Raw genomic sequence first — 23,749 nt, forward strand, 5'->3', positions numbered from 1 at the left:
TACAGAGCTCATTAAAGACCGGTTTTACTGGCCCAGAGTGGCATCTGAAGTTGCAACATACATACAGAACTGTGGAAGGTGTGTAGCTAGGAAGTCCATCCCACAGAAAGCTGCCCCTTTACAGCACATCACCAGTAATGGCTCTCTAGACCTGGTCTGCGTAGACTTTCTTTCTACTGAGCCAGACTCTAAAGGCATAGCTAATGTGCTGGTTGTCACTGATCATTACACCAGGTATGCTCAAGCATTTCCCACAAAAGATCAGAAAGCACTGACTGTCGCCAAAGTCCTTTTTGAAAAGTTCTTTGTGCATTATGGATTGGCTGCTCGCATTCACTCAGACCACGGTAGAGATTTTGAGAGCAAGCCCATTAAGGAGCTATTGACCCTGCTGGGCATTCGTAAGTCCCGAACGTCACCCTACCACCCTCAGGGCGACCCGCAGCCTCAGCGTTTCAACTGTACTTTGCTGGCAATGTTGGGCACCCTTGATCCAGCTAAAAAGCCAAAGTGGAGCTAGCATATAAGCCAGCTAGTACATGCTTACAACACCACTAGAAATGATGCCACAGGATACTCGCCCTACTTCCTCATGTTTGGAAGAGAGGGGCGACTACCCATTGACCTGTGTTTTGGTGTGGAGTCAGATGAAGAGAATGACTTAAAGCACCACCAGTATGTGGCTAACATGAGAAAAGAACTTCAAAAAGCTTACCAGCTAGCTGCTGATGCAGCTTCCAGGAACAATGAACGAAACAAGAAACTGTATGATGCAAGAGTCCGGAATCAGACACTTGAGGAAGGTGATTGGGTGCTGGTTCGGAATCTCAGCCTGACAGGAAAGTACAAACTACAAGACAGATGGAACTCACTACCTTACATAGTGATCGCCAAGTTACCCAATCTCCCTGTGTATCGTGTAAAACCAGAGAGAGGAACTGGTATTGTGAGGACTGTGCATAGGGATCACCTGCTTCCCCTTGGTTACCTGGTCAGGATGTCTGCTCCATCAGAAAAGACAGCGAGACCAAGGACCAGGGCACAGCAAGTAAGGTGTGAAAATGAAAGTCAGACACAAGATTTGGAGCATCTGAGCCAAGATGATTGGTCCTCAGAGTCTGAAGAACAGTGTGCCTACTATGAACCACCTTTAGCCTTTCGTGACAGTCTTGGACCTCGGAGTGAGGGGGCTGAGCAAAAGGAGGTTGTGAGCCTTCCTGACCAGATGGAAAGTGATCATCCCAGTGTTCATGAATTGTCCGAGGTGGAGGAACAGGGGGAAGAACTCCCAGTAGCAGTAGATCAGACGGAGGAAAGTTCACACCAACACCAAGACTCTGTGGTGGCTGAAGAGTTGGAGGAGAGAGATGTTCCTACACCTAGTGTGTCAGTTGGGGGTGCTGACTCACCCTATGACCCCAAAACAAAAAGGAAAGTGAGACCTGTTCTGCGCCTCAGTTATGATGAACCTGGAAGGCCCACTGACAGACCTATGACTATTAGTTACCGAGGTATGGTAATTCAGATTTGCTACGACCCTGACTCCTAAATGGTAATGCACTAGCCAGTACTCTTTAGTGGGGTTTTAACTGGCCTAATGAAAGTAGGTCTGATGGGGACATTCAGAAGGGGGAGGGTGTAGCCCTGGCTATATAAGTAGCTCATTTATTTAAATAGTTCATTTATATTCATAGTTAATTGCAAATGTTCACTGTGTTCAAGAATGTATACAAATCCCTGTAAGGTATGTGATATGTGTCAGTTAAATGCACAGCCTTTTTATTTGTATTTTGAGGTTTATGTCATTATTTTTGATATGGTATTGATATGTACAACAGCTCCAGTGAACCCTGAAGTAGTCTCAGGTAGAGGGGGTGGGAGTAAGTGGGGAGCCGAGTGCACTCTGCAGGAAGCGAGAGAGACGAGAGCTGAACAACAGTGTCGTGTGAGTTCATAGAAGGGCGACAAACTTATTTTCAGGTTGACGGATAGTTAACTGGAGTGGAGATCTGTCGTACCCTACTGTGAGGTAAATGTGAATTTTGTCTGACACTTGTGCATTGTGTTATTGTCAGAGGTGTGGACTCGAGTCACATGACTTGGACTCGAGTCAGACTTGAGTCATTAATTTTATGACTTTAGACTTGACTTGAAAAAATGTTCTAAGACTTGTGACTTGACTTGGACTTTTATACCAATGACCTGGGACTTGAATTGGACTTGAACCGGTTTACTTGAAAAAACTTGATATGTCACCCGAAGTCTAAAATTTAACACGCATATTATATAGAAAGTGTGCACCATTAATTCAATTCATTCATTCATTTATTCAAACCACACTCCTTACGTATGTGTGCGTGAGCTGTAGCACAGCCAATCAAATTAACCCAATTTTTTTCAAAAAAAAAAAAAAATGCTGCGAGTAGTTATTTTTTTTCAGGTACATAAACTATGAAGTAGTCAACAAAAAACTGAAATGCAATATGCAAAACATGCAAGAAGAGAATCACAGACGGAGATGAAACAACTTCCAACTTTGTCCGACAGTTGAAGTTGCATAAAGAATGGTAGTGCTTCTCTTTTGCTACGATGAGATGGCGGACTTCATCTAACTAGCAATTGTTGTCCAGGCTACGTTGGTGATACTTTTTTTTTTTAATGTGTATGATATTTTTGTGATGCGATTTTAAAGCCGGTCCCACAAGCGTATCCAAGAATAACATGCAGCTTATCTCAGAACTGGCAGTGAAAATTATTCTTGGAGCTAAGTTTAATTGAGCTGCATTTTATAGAGGTGCAATTTCACAATTTGTGTATATTTTCTAAGTTCAGTATTTCATCATGTGTTGAGAAAAACAGATTTAAAAATTACATGGTCTAATATTTAAATGTAGCATATAACTGCAACATTCTTTTTTCTTTTTTTTTTTTTTAAAGACTCGAAAGGACTTGAAATTCAAAGTTTCAGACTTGTGACTTTACTCGGACTTTTACACCAGTGACTTGAGACTTGACTCTGACTTGCCTGACATTACTTGAGACTTGATTTGTGACTTAACGATAAAGACTTGAGACTTACTTGAGACTTGCAAAACAATTACTTGGTCCCACCTCTGGTTATTGTGTAAAACGGGCTAACTGCTAACCGCGATTAGCCGCTAGCGTAGCCTAGCATATTCGTTAAGCTCTTGTTCTGCTCTGTTTTTATTTATTAAGCTAATGCTAAGATTGAATGTTACCGCATATGAACTGGCATCTAGTGGGGTTGTGTGATTCAGTAGGAGGAGACGGACATCTTGCTGGCGTGTCAGAGAGGTCCCTTCTGCTGGTGTGCTGAAGTTATGTGTTCACGTGGGAGCACGTGGAGAGGATGACTGTGAGTGCTGCTGCCACAGCCTGCTGGTGGCCTTGACCCAGTTTCCCCCGCTATCCCCTTGAACTGCCTGGAGGTGTGAGTACTATTGTTTGCACGTGCTTTTTATTTTATTGCTTGGCAACAAGTGAAGCGACCATATTGTTTTAGGTCCCAACACACTCGAGCCACGACTCAGGCCTGCAACGAGGGATTGCTAGCAGAAAGACTGTAGCACTTGAGGTGTGTGTGTGTGTGTCGGTGAGAGTGCGTGTGGGCCCACAATATTATTTGATTATTTTGTTTCTGTTGAGGTAAATACCTTACCATTGTTTAACAAACTTTATTAATTTTACTTATTTTCTGTTGTGTTTTTTGGAACTAATCATTCACTAAATTGGAGTTAACTTTATAATTGACCTGCTTGTGTGTGGTTTATTTCCATATAGTGTAGTTTTATTACCATAAGCATCAAAAAGGGAGTATCAGTAAGAAAGTAACAACAGGAACCCAGGGCCCCTCTCAATAGAACGTGGGATGGGTGTTACACACATTCCCACACTTCAAAAGCTCGACTCTGTGGGGGTCAAAGTTTGCAGAATTATGAACTGAGCTGGAATCCATAGCTGTGCGTGTTCATGGAGCTTGCATTTTCACCTGCTGGACATCATTGCCTGAATAGTTTAACTGTCTTCAGAACATTGCAGAGGCCTTATTGACATTATTTGGCTCTACATATCTGTGTGAGCAGATTTTTTTCTCACATGGAGAGTGTCCTCATCTAGCTGTCTTAATGCTGGACACTCAGAGACCTGTGTCTCTGAGTGGGAGACGAGAGATCACATTAACATATGTATCTCTGTATTAACAAACATGACATATTGGCCCAGTTTATTTTTCTTATCATTGTTGTGAGAAGACCATAAATAGCATTTGCATTTTCTGTTGTACAGTTCATTTACTGTTATGGAGTTCTTGTTATGGATAAAAAGTGTCTCTTTTTTTTGTTTATTTCAAAATAGCTGATAACTATTTGCTGATAGCTGCCAACATCTGTGAACAAATATAATTCTATAAAGTTGTTCTATATAGTGAGTAACTGTTAATATAGAGCAGGGGTGTCAAACTCAAATACACAGTGGGCCAAAATTCAAAACTGGAACAAAGTCGCGGGCCAACATTAATATTTATTGAAAAAAAATCTTCCTCCAGATATAAGAATGAGTCTTTTCTTATGGACTCAAACAAGTTTTGCTGAAAAACTGAATATGGAACAAGCAAAGCTTAATACTAAACAATATATATATTAGCTGTATAATACCAGTAGGCCAGCATTAATAGTAATTTGGTATGGCTTCGCGGGCCAAATGTAATTAGGCTGCGGGCCAAATTTGGCCCGCGGGCCAGAGTTTGACACCTATGATATAGTGTTATTAAATTTATTGCTAATGCAATCATATGGCACATTGACTTCTGAGGAAATTTTAGATGGCACATCATCAGAAAGGTTGCCTACCCCTGATGTAGAGTTTCTGACTGACCACTTTCTCCAGTACAAAAAGAAGAACCATGCTGGAGCAGAGAGTCTGTGCAAAGCCAGAGCAGTGAGCGCTGCAAAGTGCTGAAGCACACTTTGACATTATGAACAAATAAAGAAAGCAAAACGCAAGCTTCTCATCATTTCATTATCATGTTGGGTCCTTTGGGTTACAGGGGGTCTTATGGGTTGGTTGCTACTAGAGTTGGCTTCTTGCTTTCAATCTAACATTAACACTCTGATGAATGCATTAGGGAGCAACTTGGGGTTAGCATCCTACCCACAGATATTATGCATGCAGAGTGGAGCAGCCAGTGTTTAAACCACAAACCTTCCAATTAATAGGTGACCTGCTTGATCGCCTGAGCTACAGGCACCCCAGCTGAGAACAAACTGGCTAAACACAGACAACAGCTTGTATAAGCTAGCAGCTTATGCTGCTAATGTTAAGGTCAAGTGTCCTAAAAGTCACACTTTTTTTCTGACAAACAGTTTGATTACATTGTCACACCGTATGAGTGTGAGTCTATCAATGTTCGATGCACTTCAAAGAAAGTTTCACTAATGCTGGCCAACAGCAGCAAAACCAGCAGCGCTTACTGACAGAAAAATTCAAGATATCCTTAGCAATCCACTGTCGCTATCCCTTTCATCAAACAGGAGTAAGCTTCACTGATTCATCGATTTTTATGGGACTCCTGTCATAATGTTTTACAGCCTTTTCCAGAGTTCAGAAAAACCTGGATACTTGGCATATTGATAGCTGAAGTAAACAGGCTACGCTCACTACAGATGAACAGCAGCCAGAGTTTTTGAGGTGACTCATAGTTAAAAACCTAAAATAACGCAAAAATATTTAACTGACACATATCAGTTTTATCTGGATTTATTGCTAAGCATTGATATTAATTCAAATAATTTAATATTACTGATCTCTCTTGACTAAAACGGTTAACTGTTTTAGTTTCTAGATTCCTTTCTAAACAACTGGTTTGTCTGGAACTGTAAAACAGTTAACTGTAATCTACTGCATTGAGATTTTACACAGTCATTCAAGAAAAGTGATAACAGTAGAAACCTGAAATTTTACATAATTCATATTAAGAAGTTTGTCTCACACATTCTACAGATGCAGATTTTTCTACAGATTTAATCAGATGCCAATGTTAGGGCACACTTTTGAGAAGGTGTAAGAACTCCCATCCTGGTTCTAACCAAAGCTGAGGCCCCTGTATCTGCATGGATTTGCTTTGCGTAGTGCTGTTGATAGTTGACTGACTTAGGATTTTGTTTTTATTTCCTATTCAAAAAATGTTATAAGTTAGGTGCAGATATGTTTTAATCTGATTGCATTGAACATTTTTACAAATGGAAACATAATGACTGTGTGAATTAAATGTGGTGTCTTCATACTCCCAGCTGACTGAATTTGACATTGTGTGGGTTTTATGGTTTGTAGGTATGACACTGGAAAAGACGGCTTCATCGACCTGATGGAGCTAAAGCTGATGATGGAGAAACTGGGAGCTCCACAGACCCACCTGGGCCTGAAAAACATGATCAAAGAAGTGGATGAAGACTTTGATGGCAAACTAAGCTTCAGGGAGGTGAGGAAGTAAATTGTCTAGTGCAAAGACTTTGGGAATTGCTCCAAACAACCATATTTCAAAAAGAAAAGCTGACCCATCATAGAGAGATGTAGCAACTAGGAATGTCTTGTTAAGTCTACTAATTTCTTAGTAAACTAAACAAGGGTGAAAAAACTTCAAAACTAGTTTAAAACTAAGAATTACTCAGATTTTAATGGACAACACCAAAAACTAATAGCAAAGGCATTTAAAACCGTTCACATTCTTCTTAACTGTGTGATACCTCGTATCATGTATTATGAACATAGCACCTTTTACTCTAGACAACAATGAAGAAAAACACTTAAAATAAACAGATGTTTACTTTATGAAAACATGTTATTACAAAAGATGTTCACGTATTACTCAAATATGACAAATGAGCATCTAAATAAATAAAACACAACTGAAAAGTGTGGCACATTGTGCTCTGCATTACTAATAATGCACTTATCTATGAAACTTTAAGCAGTTTCCAGGTCATCTGGTAGATGTAATCTCGCCAACAATGCACTGGGTCTACCCCGGGTTCTCCTACCAGTAGGACATCCCCTGCCGGAACAATTTAGCCAGTAAGAGACAGCCTCAACTGGCTCCTTTCTAGATTCCTTTCTAAACAACTGGTTTGTCTGGAACTGACTAGTGACACCAGCACGATTAAATGTATAGTCAATTGTGTGGGTAATTCTTCAAAAAACAAAGAAAACAAGAATTTTTAGGCATGTAAATAAAGTTAAATTATTTCTGCTGTTCAATACCTAAGAAATTTCAACTTACAGATGGTTCCAAAATATGCCAAATGGCAAAACACCAGACTATGAGTTTATTAAACCTACTGTAACATTTCTGTGTGTTGATTACTGGTTTTGTGGAGTTTGATGTCTAATGAAGCATATTTTCAAAGTGGTTATAGGCAAAAAAAAAATCCCAAAATAAAATCTGCTTACTTTTTCTATGTTCCAGCCTCAGTAACTACAGCGCACAGCAATATCTGCTGTAATATTTACACCTCTGATGACATCTCACAATTGTTAGCTTTGCTTTGATACCAAAATTGTTTACACAGAGTTTGTAATTGCAAAAAAAACCTATTCATTTTGAGCATGTCATTTTTGAACAGGAACCTCAGAAAGACCCTTGGGGCTCAAGCACTTCATATGTCTTACGCCTATGGCCAATTTAAAATCACTAGTTGAACCTGACCTGACATGCTTGTACGAGGAAACCGTAGGAGGTACTTCAGCCTTTTATTCCCTCTTTGGAATACATTGCATTTAAATATTAGACAGGTATCTTTGTTTCCGGTTTTTAAGTCTCTTTTGAAAACACATCTTCTTTTCAATAGCGTTCAGACTGGTGTGAGGTGATATGCTTTTTATGCTTTCATGAGTACCCAGGGAGTAGTGAAGCAGGAACAGGAGAACATGCAAACATCACAGAAAAACACCCTTGGCTTGGGTTAGAACCAGGGACCTTGCATAGAAGTGGCTGTGTGAACCACTGCACCACTGTGTTGCCCCAAAACACTGGGATACATATCTAGTGGTTGAATGTCTTACAATACTTCTTCTCCTGAGTCTTTTGATTTTTATTATATTGCTATCCAGTATATACAACAACAGATTTTAAATTAAACAATCAAGATTTGACTGATGTGTAGGTGTTTGTGCATGAGCTGTTTAGGAAATATAGACATTTTTATATGTAGTTTCCCATTTTCATAGGATCAGTATTTATCTTCATCGTTTAAAAGGTATTTGGACAAAGTAGTATAATTTTAAATATAAGAATCCATGTGACATTTTATTTACACAGCACCAATTCACAACAACAATTGCCTAAAGGAGCTTTACATTATAAGGTCAAGACCCCCCATGTCAACAGGGGAACACGTCTGTTAGAACCAGGCTAAGGCAGCAGCATCCAGCTGTTACAGCTGGTCGAGGGGTAGGAGAATCAAGGGTAAGGGCGATTTTTATATCTGCCAGGTGCCTTGTGAATGACAAAGTTGATTTTTAAAATGATATCAAACTGCTGTCATGTCCACTGTTGTTAGTTGCAGTTTACACCTCGATTTTTCTAATATCAATATTACAAATATCAATAGAGAGGCTCAGAAATTCATAGACTATTCAGAGGGAGATATGCAGTTACAGTAGTTTGAAAAGGTGAGACTTGGTGGAAAAACACTTAGGCTTCTAGTTTTGAGTTCTGCTATATTATCGCTAATGTGGCTGTGTTGTTTGAGTGGCTCTACTTATTGTTTGGGGGAATACTGCATTGGCTCTCTGGGCCTTAAAAACGAGTGTAAATAGAAGCATATTACCGGTAGCAAGTTAAGTACAACCAATGTGGTGAGTATACAAGGACCTTGAGTAAAGTGGACAAAAGTAGAAAAGAAAAAGTCAATTTTTAAGCTTAAAATACTTTGTATTAGAGTAGAAGGATGTTAAATTCAATTCTGGATGTAACAGGGAGCCAGTGAAAAGAAACCAATGTGAGGGAAATATGGCTGTTTCGTTATCTAGGTCCTGTTAGTACTCACACTGCTCTGGATAAACTGGCTTTTCAGGGAGCTTTTAGAATAGCTCTAATAATGAATTACAAAAGTCTAGCCTAAAAATAATAAATGCATGAACTTTTTCGATATCTGAGAATAGGATGTTTCTAATTTTAGAGATATTGCCGAAATGTAAGAAAGCAGTCATACATATTTGTTTAATATGCACATTGTAAAACACATCCTGGTCAAATACGACTCCAAGATTTCTCACAGTATTACTGAAGGTAATGCCATCCACAGCAAGTATATGATGTTTTATAATATGTGTTATAAAATTTTTAGGGCCAAGTACCATGACAATTAATTTTAATTGGAGATCATCCACCATTTTCAGGGTTCGTACGGGTGCTTGAAATCCTTGAAAATGCTTGAATTTTAATATTGTCTTTTCAAGGTTTGAAAAGTGCTTGAATTTCAGATGTGGTGCTTAAAAGTGCTTGAAACTGTAACTGTATTTCATTTACCACAAACAACTACCTGATCGAATAATTTTCTTATCAGATAGAGAAATAAAATGAGTCCAAAATGCAAAAAAAAGAGCAAAATTTCCCCGCCTGGGCTGCCTTGCACCTCTGTCTGTTTCAATGTGTGACCCCGCCCCTCCCCCTAACAGTCGGGGATGAGTGCGCTAACATACCCGCAGTTGCTGTTTTAATGAGTCTTTGTTGGAAAACGACAATGGCGGAGTTTGCGCTCTCCTGTTGCATGATAGGTGAGTCCTAGTAAATAATTTCCCAGTACGTGTACGTTACACATGCTGTTTTTTAAAATTATGATTATTTTGCTAGCTATCAAACTCGCTGGAGAAATGATTGAAATGCACTGAGTGATGCAGTTAGTAGTGGCATGGAGATTTATGGAATATGCTGTGAACTTAGCTAACATTACTTAGCAGTAGCAGTAATATGAGTTACTTTACTCAAGTGAAAACTTTAAACATTAGCCCGTTACATAACTAGCTAACTTAAGGCTTTCTGATTAACCCTCTGGGGTTGACGGGTCAGATGTCTCAGTTTCAACTTGGGTCGAAAGTGCGGACTTCCAACTATATACCAGTTTTTAAATTGTGTTGATAGACCATGTAAAAGCAGAGTTATGATTAAAAAATACACACAATGTTTGTTTCTGAAACGGTAAAAACGGCGTTTTCTACGGACAGCGCTAGCAAACACTCTCCGCTTGGGAGTGAAAAAAAGAAAAAGAAAAAAATACTCCTTCCCTAGTGGTGGAAAAATATACCATGTTGACCAATCAAAAAATGTGATGGCAACATGTGGCATTTGGTTGTTTAGGAAGAGGGGGAAGTTTTAGGAGTGAGCGAAAGAAAGAGAGAGCGAGTTTTGATACATGGTAGATTTGTGACGTTTACCGTATTTGGAGTCTCAAGTTAGTGTGTTGTCTTGTGTAGTTAGTGTGTGGTGTAGTCGTTGTTTTGTTTTGTGTGTCAGTTCTACTAGTGCCTTAAAGCCACCAAAGGCAGATTGCAACGTAAACGCTGAGTGACACACCTGCTGTCAGACCTGCAGGGTTTATTCCTGTGCTGTTCTCCTCTGTCTTATAGTGAACACAAACTATTTTTTGGAGTTGCATAAATAATTTGTGTGCCTTCTTATTTGATGCAGAACACCTGATTGTTCTGTAAATAGTTTGAAATGGTTATATAAAATACATCTGAGCCTTGGCTGCATTTTTAGGTAAATAGTACCATATAACTTTGTTGTTTGCAAAACGTGCATTTTTTTTTTTTAATGTACAATTTCTATTTGCATTTCAAGTTATGAAAATGATTCGTTAGGCATGTTTGTGGTTTTTACAGTCAAAATTATAACTTTTTTCTACTCGTATTTTAAATTTTGTCTGAATTCAGATAAATTGTTCTGATACAGTATGTCAAAATGAGAAAATAACAGATTGGCAAGATAAACCGTTTTTAAAGGTGAAATATAGAGGCCAAATCAAAAGTAGTCAAAAACGGCCAATTATACCCTGGACCCCAGAGGGTTAAAGGCTAAAAGCAAAGTTGTCACTGATAGGTTTGTAGCTTAAACCTATTCGCTGGAACGTTGAAGACAATTTAATTACACAGCAAAGCAAGACACAAGTAGGCAAAGTTCTTTATGTTTCCGTGCACGGGAGAGAACTGGACAAACGCCGTTCCTTCGCTTGACCCCAGTTGCTCTCGTCCGCTCTCCCGTAACACTGCTCTTTTATTGAGGTTACATGAATATGCATAGGCCCATCAACACACAACGTATACATACACACAAGGAGTACCTTGCCTGTGGTTTTGTAAGTGTGTGTGTGGGGGGGTGGGGGGTCAAGATGTGACCCTGTGAAGACTCCCCAAAGCTGGTGCCAGGAGTCTAACGGTCCATCTAAACAAAAGGCTCTTGCACTCAAACAGATATACGTGTGTTTGCTATACCATATATCAGCAAGAGAAGATACGACCTCTCCTAGGAGGTGTGTGATCTATGCCAGAACACTCTGAAGAGGAGTGAACGCACTCCCCTCTTCAGTTGTTACAGACCTCCTAGGATGAGACATTCTTTCAATCTACAAATGATTATATACTTCTAAGCATATATGAGTAAATATTTCTAAGCATAAATGACAATAAACAATACAAATCTAACATTTCCCCCCTTTTGACAATTATGCTAGAAAAGTCCCCTGTTATGATCACCTTATGCCTGACAGTGTCAATGCAACCATTTTTATACTCAGCATATGTCAACGTACACAGTCTGACAACCATATTAGCAGTTATCCAAGTTCTTATTGATCTCATTCAATTGTAAACTGCAGCCTACAAGTGAACAAATGAATTGTTAATGGTCAAAAGAGAAATTAACATGTTCAAAAACACTCCAGCTTGGTGGTACTCCTCTGCAAGACATGTAAATCACACGTCTCTTTGCAGAGTGGTTTTAAGTTCTGCAGGGCGTCATAAATGTCTCTTCCAGTTGTTTCCATCACTGTCCATAGGACCAGAGTCCAAATGTATGTAGAATAGACATTCAAACATACCAGTTGAGTTTGTGGTTTGTCAACATGGGTCTCAGCTATCGTAAAAGCTGCAGACCTCTTCAGCACTCCAGTTTTATGGCCTCTACTAACCCCCATCACCTCACTTCAGGCCTCCTTGTCCTGTGGGGGATACATATCCTCCATTGTCCATCCTCTGCAGGAAAACCCTCTGTAGAAAGTGTGCTGGATCCAGTTATCTTACTGCTGTTATGATCCCAGCGGTGTTCAGAGTGTCATCGTATGCACAGTATAGTGACACAGCATTAGGTGATGTTCATGGGAAACTGCTGTCATCACCACCATAGCTTCTGGTTCCTGTGCTTTTCACAGAATCATGATGTCATCCTTGGACTCCCTCTGCGCTGTCACTTTTGGAGCTTGGCATGCTCCCCTCATCCTTCAGGTGCCTGTCTGTTGTCCACAATCTCCTCTGTTGGCCTCTGGAAATCCCCCTTGGCACAGCTCTTATTCCAACGCAGCTTCGTGGTCCTTGCTGTGGCTCCGGAATCTGATCTCATGATGGGCCCCAAACAGCTCAACCTTTGACCTCAACCACTGCCTGGACTGTCAGCTATGCCTGGAATGGTTCTCGCTTCTCACTGGGCCTCTGAAGATTTCTCAGGAGATTCCTTTCAGCAATACTCTGACTGCTGCACCTGTATTTCCTTGCTAGGAGGAAAAACTTCTATTTGGAAAGCATGTCAATCATCATCAAACCACACTCCTTAGTTCAGTGAACTTCATTTATGGACCATCAAAACCTCATCTGAACATGGATGCACCACTTGCATAGGTTTAATACCCGTAAATGAACTCTTAATCACACAAATCACACAAAAATCATAAAAACATAGTTTAGAAAACATAGAAAACATAGTTTCATGTAATTCTGGACCCCTCCTCTTGACGCATGGACACTCCCATGGGTCAACTCATCAAACCTAGATTCCTGTCTGAAAGAAAAAGGTTAGCTAGATCACGTCCCAGGCAACGTCAGGGCATCTCCCCCTCTGGAGCAGCACCGTAACCCTGCAATAAAAGATGTTAGTGTGTTTTGCATATTAAGTTTGCTTAAAACCCGGCTCCGCCAGGAGCCTGCATGCACACCATCATGGCCTGGAAAACAAGATCTGGAAGTGAAATCAAACTTCACACTTATAAACAATTGTCTCATAAGGGTAATAAAGCATTCAGCATCAACAGGACAAGTATCATGTGCAGGTTTTCTCAAATTAGAAAAATACAATTATTGCCATAATTTGCCTCAGACATGGATCATCCCATGTACTCAGTCAACATTAATGTAATCGGTGACTTCCCTTAAGCAAAGTCACTCCATGCATTTAACACTAGGAGCTCAGTAGTGGCCAGCTAATGAGCCCCATATTAAACTATTCCACAAACACTGCATCTTTTATTTGCTTTCTCATGTTACTTGTCCGTCTCTGCTGAATCCTCTACATGCACTCTTAGAAAAAACAAACATTAGCAACACACATGGACAATCCTGGAGGTCAGGCACAAATTGACAGGGTCCAGAGGTGCTATAAAAGACCATAAAGTTAGCCATCCATAGCTGCGGAAAGAAGTGACACTAGTATCAACACAGGGAATGTTTCACATGTTATTCACATCGTCAAAGTAACCTTCAACATTTTCCCAACAACACAGTGTAACAGCATCACCAACTCATAACCTGTAAACACAGTTTTCTTCACACATAAACCCAGAAATCCTGTAGCAGAAAAACATCAAAAGAAATCAACCAGCTGTCCTGGTATAAATCACATGATCAAATCACATGAAGAACTGTAATGCTGTAGAAAAGAAAATGCAAATGTTAGCGCTGCGCAGGTGTACACACACTTTGTCACAGCTACCTCTGTAAGCAACACAAGGTAGTGAATAACACCCCTGGCAGATGCACAGACACAGAAAGTGGCATTAAAAGGTTAAATCATCACGCAACCTCGGATGTCGCTGTCATCTTTCTGCTCCTGTAAAAAAAGAAACACACACAGATCCTTCTACACCTTTGTCAGGTGGGGGTTAACTTCACACAGTGATGTCAGTCAGTCTGTCAGCTTCTGTCAGCTTTTACCAGTCAGTCAGTTTTCTTCTCTCTCTCTCATTCATTCATGCATTCATTCATTCTTTCTTTGCTGATAGTGGAACCTATCGTCGCATGTCGTTTCCACCCTCAGCAAAATGACGTCATTTTCAAAAAAGAAAAAGAACTTTAGATCGGATTATCTCACTGAATCCTTTTTTGGGCAGGGACCTATTTTGTAATTGTCCCAGATAAGTGACTTTCTCCTGAGCCCATTTTAATGTGGAGAACCTCACTTGTAACAATTTTCTCGACGACGTGTCGTATAGCGCTTCTGTTTTAATTGTGCAGATCTGCTCAACAGAGATCATCAAACAAAACTTTCAGTGCACTGTGAAAGTAACAAAATAAAAAGGCCTTGTTAAGTCATGACACATGCTCCTCATCTCAGGAGGGTAAATCATACCATTAGCATGATTTATCATACCTTCATACTAATTGGCAGGCTCAACTTCACAACAAAAGAAAAATCATCAGCTAGATAAACTCCAAACCAACCATCAGCCGCACAACACACAACATAACCCTAATGTCTTATTAGCTATAAGTTTAATCCGTATGTCTGTGCTCTTCACTCATTTAGGCCACAGACCCATTTTATTCAGTTTTTCTCTTTCCCCGTCATCATAAAACATGTGACATGTTGTCATGCACTTCACCAAAAGAAGTTTGTTCTTATGTATTCAGAGTTGTGTATCTGGGTGCAGGATTCACTTGCATATCAAAACAGGAAACTCAGTGTTTTAGAGTCTCCACTCTAACAAACTCCAACACATCCCATTCACTCGTGCTAGAATTCAATCACCTTTCCTTAATCTAAGAACCATCAACTAATTTGCATCTCAGCTATTAACCCACTAAGATGACAGGACAACAGAAATGCATATTCAAAATATTATTACAAAAATAGAATTTCCCTCATACAGTAAATTACTTGTGCTGCATCAATGAAACAAAGTATCTCCCGAATTACTAAATTAACAACTAAATTTATTGTCTGATCACTGGTTGGTCAAACCATAATCTTTTTCCCATAAAAGTTAAACTGTTGTCCTGTAACCTAGAGAGTTAGTTGCCAGCATTGGATACACTCAGCATTTGATAACAAATGTCTGTTAAATTTACACTATTTTAACACTGATGAGAGATAACAAGCTGATCTTCATTGCATGTATGTTTGTGTTATTAGGCAGGTTTAATCAATGTCTGAGGAGCTGCATGTCCAGCAGGGCATGTTCTTAAAGCTGCCTTTCCTACACACTTCTCTGCTATTATTCGATCATTTTGTAACTGATGTGCTATGAGTCCACTGATCTTTGCATCACTTCTCATCACACTAAGTGACTTGGACAAGATGATAAACAGACTCACATGCTCAAGATGCTGCCTAATCTTCATGGGCTCTCTTGTGTTTGTGTTAGTAGGGTTAATGCATGTTCTGCTTGTGTATGTGATTTTGTATATGTTTCTTTTGCAGTGTTTCAGATTCCTTCACAATTTTCCAACTTAAGCAATCAGTGTTCTTTTCCCCAGGTTTGCTAACCCAAATTTGATTTCCCACATTAAACAACAGCATTCTCACTTACTCTCACTCTGTTGTCCTCTCCCACTTCAACAGTCCAATAGCCGGCAGTTCTCTTTCAGCTTTGTCCTGTGTTCCACTGTTTCTTCTTGCCATTTTCTCCAAAGGTGGCAAATGTCAAACTCCAACAGTCTCCTCAGTTCTCCTCAAACGTTCTTTTCACAAGCACAGTGAATTTGCAGCTTGTTGGAAACAGTGCCATTCATCCAATCAGTCAGGATGATGGGTTTGCTCTTCTTCTCTGATGCTGTTTGTCCACACTGCTGCTGCTTGCTGGGACTCTTTGCTCAGGACTTTGCTGCTGTCTCTTTATCTGCTATGTTATTGCTCTTTGGAACTGCATTCCTTGTCTTCAGGGAGGAGTGAGAGCTCGCTTGTGAGGATGAGGGACACATGGTGCTGTAAATAAGTTAGCCAAAAACTTGGTCTGAATGTTTCCAATGGTGTTAAACTATAACTTTCTTCCGACCGCTGCATGTGGAAAATTGATTCAGGTCTGCTTTTCATCTGAAAGTGACAAAACTAAAACATTTTCATTATTGTTATCACTGCTTAACCAACACACATCTCTCTCTGTCTGTTGTTTGTGAACTCCTTTCTTAAAAGCAGAAAATGAGATTTTAGTTGTTCTTGGCTGATAAACACAAAACCTTTTTCCTATTATTTTTCATCTACAATGTAGATTTTGTCTCTTTTTTACTCTTTTTTTTTTTTTTTTTTTTTTTTTTTTTTTTTCCCTTATTACTGGTGACCTGCAGAATCACCGGTCTCACAATTGGAGGCAATTAGTTTTACACAGCGCACACACACTGTGACATCAGACACATTCACACTCACTGTTTTTCATCTGCGTAAATAAACCATATGACTGATGATATGTGCCATGGTGATCCATAAGTATGATCACAAGTTTATTTAATTATCTTTCAACCCAACGAAACAAATAAACAAAAACATGATGCTGATGCTATGAACACTCTACACACATGAGTCAAGATGCAGGAAAACTGCTGCGCATCTGAAAGAAGAAGCTGAACTCACGGATACGCTACATACTCGAGTTATCATAGTTCTGTTTCCCTCTCTTTGATGAGTTCTCAGCCAGCTCCCGATCTGATAATGTGTAGCTTGCTCATCAGCTCAGAAGAGACCGCAACGCAACCTCACACAGTGGTTGCGTGCTTTGCCCACAGTGGCAAAGACTTGCACTTTCATATTCAATTCAGCTAGTCCATCATGGAGTTTTCAGCTGTTTCATACAGGGTTCAGCATATTAGTTGTTTTCATAGGTGTGCTTTATATCTCAACAATGGCTCATATTAGGATGACAGTTTTCAAACAGGTCAAGTGCCTCTATGCACGTCATTAGTTTAAATATTTACTTATTTTACTTCATCTCATATGTCATTGTACTGAAGTTGAGCAACCCTAAGCTTAATGCAGATTACTTTTCACACAACAAGCAACAAAGAATAGGCCTATTGTCCAGCACAGCTGGACCCCGCGGAACTTCTCAACTTCCCACAAAGCGGCGGAGAACTCACTCAACGCCCCACAAAGCGGCGACAAACACCGTTCTTAGCCCCACAAAGCGGCTAAGGAACTACACACTCACACGGTTATAGAGTCGGGCTCTTTGAACTTACTCGGTGTTGCTTAGCGTGTAATATCAGCCTCGGATCCCGCCGATCGTCATTCGTCGAGGAGAGAAAACAGACAGCTAATCCACCAAATTCTCACGTCTCGCTGACGTCAGGGTTCTCTCCTCGGTGAATGCCGACTCCAGGGATCCGGCGTCGAAGGACCAATTAATGATAGGTTTGTAGCTTAAACCTATTTGCTGGAACGTTGAAGACAATTTAATTACACAGCAAAGCAAGACACGAGTAGGCAAAGTTCTTTATGTTTCCGTGCACGGGAGAGAACTGGACAAACGCTGTTCCTTCGCTTGACCCCAGTTGCTCTCGTCCGCTCTCCCGTAACACTGCTCTTTTATTGAGGTTACATGAATATGCATAGGCCCATCAACACACAACGTATACATACACACAAAGAGTACCTTGCCTGTGATTTTGTGTAAGCGTGTGTGTGTGTGTGTGTGTGTGTGTGTGTGTGTGGGTCAAGATGTGACCCTGTGAAGACTCCCCAAAGCTGGTGCCAGGAGTCTAGCGGTCCATCTAAATAAAAGGCTCTTATACTTAACCAGATATACGTGTGTTTGCTATACCATATATCAGCAAGAGAAGATACGACCTCTCCTAGGAGGTGTGTGATCTATGCCAGAACACTCTGAAGAGGAGTGAACGCACTCCCCTCTTCATGCTACACAGAGTTGTTACAGACCTCCTAGGATGAGACATTCTTTCAATCTACAAATGATTATATACTTCTAAGCATATATGAGTAAATATTTCTAAGCATAAATGACAATAAACAATACAAATCTAACAGTCACCAAGTACTGTTTATATTTGTGTGTATTGCTGCAGCTTTTTAAAGTATTAACTTGGTGCCTTTGGGTGAAATAATGGTAATATGAGGGACTGATCCATATGGTCAGAAAGAATAGCCACTTGTTTCTGTGCTACCAAAGTTCCCCGGCTTTCATTCAAAATGTGTTTATCGTCAGCACCTACACATTAAACTACTTAAACATTATAAATGGGCACTATCAGCCACTGAGACAGTACACACATTTGTGTTTTTGTATATGAATATTCCATACTTTAAGGCTGCCTGTTTATTTAAGGGAGATGAACAAAATACATTGGAATTGTACATAATATCATAGATGATAGATTAAATAAATAATTTCAAGTAGATGCTTGTGCATTCTTAACCTCCTAAGACCCGAACTCTTCCACGGCATGCATTTTTAATTTCTCTTTGATATTTGGGCATATTGGGGCCCGATGAATGTAAAAACGAAGAATTACCAGATTTTTTTTTTTTTTTTAAACTTTATTTTTGTTTTTAAGAAAAATGAGAGCCACATATGAGGATATTCGTTTAAAATTTCGATAGAACAGTAGTAGTATAATGTCCTCGTAAGTGGATATCAGGCCCTTGTAGAGCAAAATTGAGTATTTTGGTCTAAATAACCCAAAATGTGATGTCCACATATGTGGACGGCAGGTCCTAGGAGGTTAAAGTCTTATATGTTGAATTGAACTATGTGATCTATTTAAAGCCTCTCCCAGTCAGTGCTGTTCTCCATGCCTGTCTGACTGTACATGATGTTATTAGCGCAAACACTTTATGTGCTGGAAAAGTTTGAAAAGGGACCTTGAAAGTGCTTGAATTTGACCCTGAAAAAGGCGTATGAACCCTGCATTTTGTCTTTGAGACCTACTTTGTGTAGTGTTCCTGTAAATCTCAATGGACATCCTGGTGAAAACTGCAAAAGCAAAAACAAAAAAAACAATACAAAAGCAATCAGCATCTGCACTCTTAACTCTCAAATTAGCTGCACCTGCTAGCACTGCTCTAAGCTTGTTCACAGCCATGAATTAACCTCAAAATGACATACTTATTTATGTTTGATTTCTAACATGTCCATTTTGAATAGAGATGGCACGATACCACTTTTTTATGTCCGATACCGATATCATAAATTTGGATATCTGCCGATACCGATATGAATCCGATATTGTGTTTTTTAATCAATAAAACTGTTTTTTTAATATCTTGCTGCATTTTGTATAAGTTCATACTCAAGTTTAAATAAACAACAACACTAAAGCTATTCTGTTATACCTGTGTGTAAAAAAAAAAAATAAATAAATAAATAAATAAATAAATAAATAAATAAAAAAAATACACTGCACCCAAAATATTTCATAGTTCAGCAACACTGATCAATCTAATAAACCTTACCTAACTTAAAACCTAACTTAAACCTACTCCATCCTCCCTATTCTGGTATTTTAAAGAGTACTTAGCAGAAATATTAAGCAACCTAACTAATAGGGTTGCAAACTCCCAGCAAAAAAAAAAAAAATAGGGAACCACCCCCCACCCTCCACCTCATGATGCTTAATCAATGTAATCAACTTTAATTTGATGCAGGGTGAAAAAAAGTGCACAGAAACAAATTATTTTTCAAGAATAATTAAATAGATTCAACATCTTTCTTCAACAGAATTGCAGACTGCACAGATGGTATCTTCCCAAAGGAAAAAGTACTATAGCTTACTAGGGTATATAGACTTAAGAGTTACTATATATAGTAATGGACTTCTATACATTTTACATCAGATTAAAATCTTGGGTGTAAGATTCAGATAATTATTTATTAAAAGCTAGACATTTTAAATGAGAATAAGAAAGAAAAGTATGTCTTTGTGCCCCCTTTTCCCTGTTAATGCCCTATCGGCCCCCCTGGCTAAACTTTGCTAGATCCGCCCCTGCACAGCTACCAGCCGTCAGCTACGTAGAAAAGGATCCTGGTGTAGAAAGTAATATTAAGCTGTTGTTAGAATTTATTTATCAAGGTTAAACATGCTGCTGTTGTTCAGCCGCTGGTTTCCTCTTTCTGGCGCGAAGTGGGCCAAAAGCAAAGAAGAGAGACGGACTCCTGACAGAAAAGCCGATCAGCTGATCGTTAAGCAGTTTCACGATTGAAGTAGCAGCAAGAAGAGGGAGAGAGAGAGGCAGTCGCTCCATATATCGGTTGTTAAGCTTAACATGGGAACGCTTTACAAACATTCAGAGATGAACTTACACACTTGCTTCTCTCTGGGATAACTTCCTCGGAGATGAAATGCTGGTTGGTAGCGAGGCTACAAATACACACAGCCGCTCTATCACATGAGCATACTGCTGCAACGTGCTACGGTTATGAGACGAGTTACGCCGTGTTGCAAGTTTTGTGAGGTGCTTTTTTGATATTTAATGGATCGGATTACATTTTTTATTTTTCGCCGATATCCAATCCAGTAATTTAGGTCAGTATCGGACCGATACCGATACTTAATATCGGATCGGTCCATCTCTAATTTTGAAGTGAATTAACTTCAACACAGATGAAAAGAGAGTTCAGCACATGGTCAACATGGCTGTAATGCTATTCTCAAAACAGGAAGTTTGAGCAGGAAGCGATGTCATCACATGATACAAAGATAAATAAAGTTACATAAACAATCCATTTCATAATGATCAAGTCCTTTTAAACAAGGAAAAAAAATCTCAAATAACCAAAACGAATCTCAGAACTAAACTCAGCCTGAAAATTCCTGTGGGCCACTGCCCATTTCTGCCTCTGTTTCAGGGAAGGTAGGTATTCCTGGTTCCAGTGGGACCAGAACAGGTTTGTAAGAGCCTGAACCTCTCTCCACTGTTTTTTGTGAAACTCCTTTTCTGGCAAGTTTTCAGGTGGAGGTTGAAAACCTGACTTCTTCGGGGTGTAAGATAAAGGTTTTGCTGAAGAAACATTGTATCAAAAATTCTTCTGGCAACAACTCATGTGCTCCTGAGATCCTGCTTGGTGAGAGGCATATATGTATATATGTATATGAATAGGATGAGGGACCTATGGATTCTTCGATACCCAACATCCACAATGACGGTCAGGGGGGAGATATCATCACCCCCACCCCCAAGTTGAGTGCGAGAGGAACTGACCTGAAAGATAGGATCATGGCCAAGCTTGAAACCTGGATTCCCCCGTAGCTGGTTACCAAGATTACGTGAAGTACCCTCAGAAGGTCTGCTATATGATGTTAATGCAGCACTACGGATGATACCTACAGCCACGCTTACAAGCTGATCTACAATACGGCAACAGTGATCAGTGAGATGCTTGGCTATAAGTTGAACAGCCACAAGGAGCAGTACCCTCCATGGAGAAGGAGGCTAGAGGGCAAGATCAAAGTAGCACGGAGGGAGGTTAGCCAACTAACGGAGATGCAGAAAGGTGCGACAAAGAAGGTGCATAAAAAATACAGCAAGCTGTCCATACCTGAGGCCTTGGAAACTGCCAAGCAAAGACTCACAGCCTTGGCCAGCCGCTTGAGGAGGTACACCAGAGAGATAGAAGGCAGGAGAATAAACCAGCTGTTCTCCACAGAACCAGCAAAGGTGTACTCTCAGTGGCAAGGGAACAATAAGAGAACAGCACCACCAAGGCTGGAGACGGAGCAATACTGGAAGAGCATATGGGAGAAGGCCGCAACCCATAACGGCAATGCTCAGTGGCTAGTGGATCTGAGGGCAGACCATAGCGACCTCCCTGAACAGGGTCCAGTAACCATCACGGTGGCAGATATCCAAGCAAGGGCCTCTAGTATGAAGAGTTGGACAGCACCAGGCCACGACATGGTTCACGCCTACTGGCTGAAGAAGGTGACTGCACGCTACGAGCATCTGGCAGCACAAATTAACCAGCTGCTAGTTGACGAGAGACGCCCGGAATGGCTAACCGAAGGTCAGACGGTCCTGATCCCCAAGAACCCGAAGAAGGGACCGGTCCCAACCAACTACCGACCAATAACCTGCCTCAGTACTACATGGAAGCTCCTGTCAGGCATCATATCGGCTAAGATGAACAGGCACATGGGTCAATACATGAGCGGGGCACAGAAAGGGATTGGCAAGAATACCAGAGGCGCAAAACACCAGCTACTGGTAGACAGGACAGTCAGCCGAGACTGCAAGACCAGGCTGACCAACCTGTGCACTGCCTGGATTGATTACAAGAAGGCCTATGACTCAATGCCCCACAGCTGGATACTGGAATGCCTAGAATTGTACAAGATCAACAGAACCCTAAGAGCCTTCATCAGGAACTCAATGGGGATGTGGCGTACAACACTAGAGGCCAACTCCAAGCCCATAGCACAAGTCACCATCAAGTGCGGGATCTACCAAGGAGATGCTCTGTCCCCACTGCTGTTCTGCATAGGCCTGAACCCCCTCAGTGAGAACATTAACAAGACTGGCTACGGATACCGACTACGGAACGGAGCAGTTGTCAGCCACCTCCTGTACATGGATGACATCAAACTGTATGCCAAGAGTGAACGAGACATCGATTCACTGATCCACACTACCAGGATATACAGCAATGACATTGTGATGTCATTCGGGCTGGAGAAGTGTAGTCGGATGATAACAAAGAGAGGGAAGGTAGTCAGAACTGAACGGATCGAGCTACCAGAAGGCAACATTGCAGACATAGAGGACAGTTACAAGTACCTGAGGATCCCGCAGGCGAATGGGAACCATGAAGAGGCAGCTAGGAGAGCTGCAACCACCAAGTACCTGCAGAGGGTCAGGCAAGTCCTGAGGAGTCAGCTGAACGGTAAGAACAAGATCCGGGCTATCAACACCTACGCCCTGCCCTGTGATCAGCTACCCTGCTGGGGTAATAGGCTGGCCAAAGGAGGAGATAGAAGCCACTGACATAAAGACAAGAAAGCTCCTTACCATGCATGGAGGGTTTCACCCCAAGTCCAGCACCCTTAGGCTGTATGCTAAGCGGAAGGAAGGGGGCCGGGGACTGGTGAGTGTCAGCACCACAGTCCAGGATGAGACAACGAACATCCAAGAATACATTGGGAAGATGGCCCCAACTGACCAAGTGCTCAGTGAATACCTCAGGCAGCAGAAACCCAAGAAAGAGGAGGGAGACGAGGAACCATCATGGAAGGACAGGCCCCTGCACGGTATGTACCACCGGCAGATAGAGGAGGTGGCTGATATCCAGAAATCCTACCAGTGGCTGGACAAAGCTGGACTGAAAGACAGCACAGAGGCACTAATCATGGCAGCACAAGAACAAGCTCTGAGTACAAGATCCATAGAGGCTGGGGTCTATCACACCAGGCAAGACCCCAGGTGCAGGCTGTGTAAAGATGCCCCAGAGACAATCCAGTACATAACAGCAGGGTGCAAGATGCTAGCAGGCAGGGTATACATGGAACGCCATAACCAAGTGGCCGGCATAGT

At 40.8% G+C, this 23,749-nt stretch overlaps 1 protein-coding gene across 1 annotated transcript in view; it reads left to right on the plus strand.

Moving 5' to 3' along the window:
• efhd1 (EF-hand domain family, member D1) overlaps positions 1–23,749 on the plus strand; it is a 57,981-nt gene that overhangs the window by 25,281 nt on the left and 8,951 nt on the right. The window contains exon 2 of the mRNA XM_003459364.5: positions 6,349–6,496. Within this exon, the coding sequence (XP_003459412.1) occupies positions 6,349–6,496 (148 nt within the window). The remainder of the gene's footprint in view (positions 1–6,348; positions 6,497–23,749) is intronic.

Source organism: Oreochromis niloticus, linkage group LG14 (assembly GCF_001858045.2).
Source record: "Oreochromis niloticus isolate F11D_XX linkage group LG14, O_niloticus_UMD_NMBU, whole genome shotgun sequence".
NCBI lineage: Eukaryota > Metazoa > Chordata > Actinopteri > Cichliformes > Cichlidae > Oreochromis > Oreochromis niloticus.